The sequence below is a fragment of the Labeo rohita genome, chromosome 9 (genome assembly GCF_022985175.1).
Source record: "Labeo rohita strain BAU-BD-2019 chromosome 9, IGBB_LRoh.1.0, whole genome shotgun sequence".
Lineage (NCBI taxonomy): Eukaryota > Metazoa > Chordata > Actinopteri > Cypriniformes > Cyprinidae > Labeo > Labeo rohita.
The window spans coordinates 29,347,282-29,353,281 of record NC_066877.1 but is presented as its reverse complement, the minus strand read 5'-3'; the positions used below and the strand labels follow the sequence as shown (position 1 = coordinate 29,353,281).

The 6,000-nt window shown below is 32.8% G+C and overlaps 1 protein-coding gene across 1 annotated transcript in view; it reads right to left on the bottom strand.

Annotated features, from left to right (window-relative positions):
• Window positions 1–1,854: 1,854 nt before the first annotated feature.
• Window positions 1,855–6,000, bottom strand: part of ube2e3 (ubiquitin-conjugating enzyme E2E 3 (UBC4/5 homolog, yeast)) — a 54,644-nt gene continuing 50,498 nt past the window's right edge. Inside the window, exon 6 of the mRNA XM_051118332.1 lies at window positions 1,855–2,690. Coding sequence (XP_050974289.1) covers window positions 2,593–2,690 — 98 coding nt within the window. The 3' untranslated portion in view covers window positions 1,855–2,592. The remainder of the gene's footprint in view (window positions 2,691–6,000) is intronic.

The window sequence follows — 6,000 nt, the reverse complement described above, 5'->3', positions numbered from 1 at the left end:
TTTACATATTTTTGAAAAATAATGAAGTCATCAAAAATACTAATAATAATTACCAGAGTTTTTTATTTTTTGCATATAAAGCTTATATTTTTCTACAAAAACCAGACAAGAAGAATAAATGTGCAACATTCCTATAGAATAGTCAACATCTTTCCAGTTAACAATTAATTTGTGCTTTTTTTTTCCACTAATATTTATAATTTTGTGACCATTGTATATACATATATTAAAAACAGTAACACTTTACAATAAGGTTTATTAGGTAACAATACAATACTAAACACTTATTTAATCTTAAACGTTCATTTCAGCATTTACTAATGCATTATTAAAATCACAAGTTGTGTTTAACATTAGTTAATGCACTGTAAAGTAATGAGCAAACAATGAATGACTGCATTTTTATCAACTAACATTAACAAATATTAATAGTGTAATGTATTTTTCATTGTTCGTTCATGTTAGTTAATACATTAATGTTAACAAATGACACCTTATTGTAAGGTGTCACCAATAAAACTGTATACAAGTGATTTAAGTGTTGCTTTAAATTGTGATGATTGTAAATGTCTTTAGATACAGAAAACAATATTTGAATTTTGTTATGCAATTACCTACAAAAAAAACAAAACAGACTAATCAGTTTAGTCTTTAGTCAAAATTTAAAAAAAAACAAGCAAACATACAAAAAGTACTGAACATGCCTTATATTAAAAAATAAGTAAATAAATAAATAAATGAAAAATGAATCAGGCATATGTAGCTGTGGGTTTAAAATAAAATAATAAAATAAAATAACAATTAATGACACCTTATTGTAAAGTGTCACTATTAAAACAGTATATACAAGTGTTTTTGCTTTAAACTGTGATGATTGTAAATGTTTTTCAATGAGATACAGAAAACAATATTTGGATTCTTTTATGCAATTACCTACAAAATAAAAAAAAGAAATAAAAAAAGAAATAAAAAAAAATCACTAGACTAAACAGTTATCTAAATAATCTTTAGTCAAAATTAAAAAAAAAAGAAAATGCATTATATTTGAAAAAAAATGCATATGTAGCTGTGGGTTTACAAAAATAAAATAAAATAAAAATAATGACACCTTATTGTAAAGTGTCACCATTAAAACTGTATATACAAGTGTTTTTGCTTTAAACTGTGATGACTGTAAATGTTTTTCAATGAGATACAGAAAACAATATTTTGATTATTTTTATGCAATTACCTACCTACCAAAAAAATTCAATGATCAGTTATCAAAATAATCTTTAGTCAAAATTAAAAAAACAAAACAAAAACAAAAACAAAGATTCACTGAACACAATAGAAAATGCCTTATATTTAAAATATATATATATATATATATATATATATATATATATATATATTTATACATGCATAAGTAAAGATCCAAATAAGGCCCTTTAAAAACATAATAATTTTAAAATAAAGAAATTTGTTTTAAAAAAATTACCATTCAAAAGTTTGGGGTTAGTGGGATCTTAATGCTTTTGAATAAATTTCTTAAATTAATATCAGTGTTGAAAACAGCTACTTAATATTTTTGTATGATTTTTTTTTTTTTTTTAGATTCCTTGATGAATACCAAGTTCATAAGAACATTCATTTAAAATAGAAATCTTTTGGAGTATTTTAAATGCCTTTACTGTTACTTTTGACCCATTTACTGCAACCATTCCTTGCTGAATAAAAGTATTAATTTCTTTCAAAAGAAAAAAAAAAAAAGAACGGTAATGTATCATTTAGCACAGTCTGAACACTGATCACATCTTAAGAGCGCAGCAGACATTGTTGAGAAAACAGCACACAGCAACACCTCACCCGGGGGACAGTTTTCTTTTTTTATTGTGTTGGAGGGGATGTTACAGTGGTTGCTCATTTCAGCTGAGCTACAAAACGTTCAATGAGATCGCTTCATTACAAACTGACAAAGGTATAACAGATTCACAACAGCATGTACCACAGAACTGGAAATGAGTGTGGGTCTCATATAAATGACATCATTTCTAATAATCTACAGCTTGTTTTTATTTTATTTTTAGTTTTTTTCCATCTTTTTTTTGTCGTTTTCTTTGACTTCATACAGATAATGAATTAGGCTAAAATGCACCATAATATTTGGTTGACTTTAGGAACATTTTCCTTATTACATCACAAAATACATTTTTTATATCCCAAAGAAGCAAGACTTGCAAGTAGGCTTTTAAACAGAACTAAATCTACAGCTACAAAATTCTACTCCGGCAGCCTTTACACCTTGGTGGGTCCTGTCTGCACTCCCAGTCCGTATCGGGTAAAAACACGGGGTAGAATCAGTATGACATATACACAGAAGTCCGTATTGTAAAGGCTATAAAGATTTGTTGCACGTTGTAAAGTTGCCTCTCCTGGATCTTTACACTCCTGCGGGTGATGGGAACTGGGGCGGCGCTGGAGAAGAGTGCGGGAAGGAGGGGCGGACAAAGGGAAGCTGGGAACAAGGGGGTGGTGTACAGGTGAGGGGGGGGCGGGGGTTGCGGATGGGAAGAGGGCGAGCGGGGTTTAGGTGTCGCCGGCGGCCGCCGTCTATGTGGCGTATCTCTTGGTCCACTGTCGAGCTATCCTGTCATGCTCTGCTCTGTTGGTCAGGTACTGAGTAGCTATGCTTCCCACCAGAGGATCCGCTGAGAGACGGGAGGAAAAAAAAAGAAGAACGGAAAGGAAAAATAGTGAGACATTCTTATACCCAGGAGTCAGCGAGAACACAGTATTCTGAAAGACGCAGACAGGCGCTGGGAAGGACAGAGAGAGAGAGAGAGAGAGAGAGAGAGAGAGAGAGAGAGAGAGCAGTGGGAAGCGAGCCATCGTCGAGAGTAAATGAAAGAGCTGTGTGGGATTCAACAGACACATCTGTCATGTGCTGACTCAGCTGACACAACAATGTCAGAGATGTTTTCGAGACAAACACCGTCACGGCTTTACAGGATTCAAAACTCTAGGCCTTTCCGAAAGGTCTGGATTTCCTCACTTGCGACAAAACCTTCACTTCAAGAAACACTACAATGAAGATCTAAAATGAACCTGACTAGAGCCTGAGTTTTTTGTGCACTTTTGTCTTTTTTTTCCTTTACATTACCTTACATTTCCATGCAGCTTTATTTTACATCTCACATTTCAGAGTATAAATCGTAGAATTTCGAGTTTACATCTTACAATTCAGTTTAAATCTGCAATTATGACTTTTTTTGTTAGAATTCCGAGTTTAAATGTCACAGTCCGTTTTTGTTAGAATTCCAAGTTTACATCTCACAATTTGACTTTTTTCTTAGAATTCAGTTTACATCTCACAATTTAGTTTAAATCTCTGTAATTCTGGCTTCTTTTGTTAAAATTCCAAGTTTACATCTCAAAGTTCTGACTTTTTTTCTTAGAATTCCGAGTTTACATCTCACAATTCTGAGTTTTTTTTTAGAATCCCAAATTTACATCTCACAATTCTGACTAATGTTGTTAAAATCCCAAGTTTACATCTCACAATTCAGAGTTTAAATCTCCGCAGTTCTGACTTTTTTTGTTAGAATTCCAAGTTTACATCTCCCAGTTCTGACTTTTTTTGTTAGAATTCCAAGTTTACATCTCACAATTCTGACTAATTTGTTAGAATTCCAAGTTTACATCTCACAATTCAGTTTAAATCTGCAATTATGACTTTTTTTGTTAGAATTCAGAGTTTAAATCTGTTCTTTTTTGCTAGAATTCCGAGTTTACATCTCACAATTTCCGACTTTTTTTGTTAGAATCCCAAATTTACATCTCACAATTCAGAGTTCAAATCTCTGCAATTCTGACTTTTTTTTTTGTTAGAATTCCGAGTTTACATCTCATAGTTCTGTCTTTTTTGTTAGAATTCCGAGTTTACATCTCACAATTCAGTTTAAATCTCTGCAATTTTGACTCCTTTTGTTAAAATTCCGAGTTTACATCTCACAGTTCTGACTTTTTTTTGTTAGAATTCCGAGTTTACATCTATGACCTACATCATCCGCTGGAACGCCACTCTCTCAGTTTATAAAGTTTTATAAAATGGATATTTTTCTTACACGAATGCATCATTTCAGTTCAGAAGGCTTTTATTAACCCCCTGGAGCTGTGTGGAGTACTTTTTATGATGGATGGATGCACTTTATTGGACTCCAAATCTCAACAGCCATTCACTGACATTATAAAGCTTGAAAGAGCCAGGGCATTTTTTAATATAACTCAGATTGTATTCGTCTGAAAGAAGAAAGTCATATACACCTAGGATGGCTTGAGGGTGAGTAAATCATGGGGTAATTTTCATTTTTGGGTAAACTATCCCTTTATAAAGTAATACTGTAAGTAATCCCCATAGTAATACTGTACACCTAAGAGATGCTGGACTTGAGTGTATCTTCACATATCGATGGATCTTCATTCAATATCAAGAACTTGTGAGTGATTCTGCAATGTCCTATTTAGCACTGTGTACATATGATCTGATGCAAACACTGTTAAAAGGTCTATGCAATCAGAATTTATTTCTCTAAGTTTCTTCAGTCTTAAGCATCAGGAGTGTCCATATCTGCTCCTGGAGGCCCACCTTCCTGCTGAGTGTAACCTTTAAATTGAATAATAACTTAACACACCTGAACCGGCTAATCAAGGTCTTTAGGATTAATAGAAACATCTTTGTAGGTGTGTTGGAGCAAACTGGAGCTGAACGCTGCAGGAAGGTGTCTCTCCAAGAGCAGGATTGGACACCCCTGCCTTAGGGCCTTTAGTGAAATAAATAATTTAAAGCGCAAATGAACAGGATCATTTCACATGGTCAGAATCATCAACTAATCAAACAGTTTTATTTTTATCTGGATGGGTGTAGTCCTTTAGATATGTCATGGCTGAGACCTTTCAGTGAACCCAAGTTATGCAATGAGGCATTAGGTGAGGTACGAAATTAGAGAACACTGCAAGAGATGTTCTGCAATTACTGATTTGTAGATAAACAACAAGAGATGAATGATTCAGTAATTGCGTTGTTTGGAAGTTTTCTAATTTGCTAATTGATTACTATGTCAGTAGCCTCTTAGGTAATGTAAGTTGGCTGTGATTTAAAGAATGCAATCTACCACGTTTATAGATTGTCCTATCTTACATAGCAAGACCAGACTTAAAAGGGACAGTTCACCCAAAAATGACAATTATGCCATCATTCCCTCATAGTCAAGTCATTCCAGAACTGTCTGGAATTTGCAGAGCAGATAAGATAATGCTTTGAAAGTCATTTGAGTCCAAACAACATCAGAACTCATTTATTTTCATTGTATAAACACAAAAACACTGGATCTCATTTGTTAATATTTGTTTGGATTATTTTGTATTTGCAAGAACAGAAAAACTTTCTCAAAAAATTAAGTCTAATTCACATATGTATTTGCTTCTTAAAAGTTTGTCTCTCATAATTTGAGTCTCTAATCAATTCTGAGAAAAAAAAAGAAAAGAGAGACATGAGATAAACTTAAAATTTGTAGCTTTTTCCTCACAATTCTGAGCTTACATCTCACAGTTCTGACTTTTTTGTTAGAATTCCGAGTTTACATGTCACGATTCTGACTTTTTTTTGTTAGAATTCTGAGTTTACATCTCACAAGTTAGTTTAAATCTCTGCAATTCTGACTTTTTTGTTAGAATTTCGAGTTTACATCTCACAATTCTGACTTTTTGTTAGAATTCCGAGTTTGTCTCACAGTTCTGACTTTTTTTGTTAGAATTCTGAGTTTACATCTCATAATTCAAACTTTTTGTTAGAATTTCAAATTTACATCTCACAATTCCGACTTTCTATTGTTAGAATTCCGAGTTTATATCTCACAGTTCTGGCTTTTTTGTTAGAATTCCAAGTTTACATCTCACAATTCCAACTTTCTATTGTTAGAATTCCGAGTTTATATCTCACAGTTCTGACTTTTTTGTTAG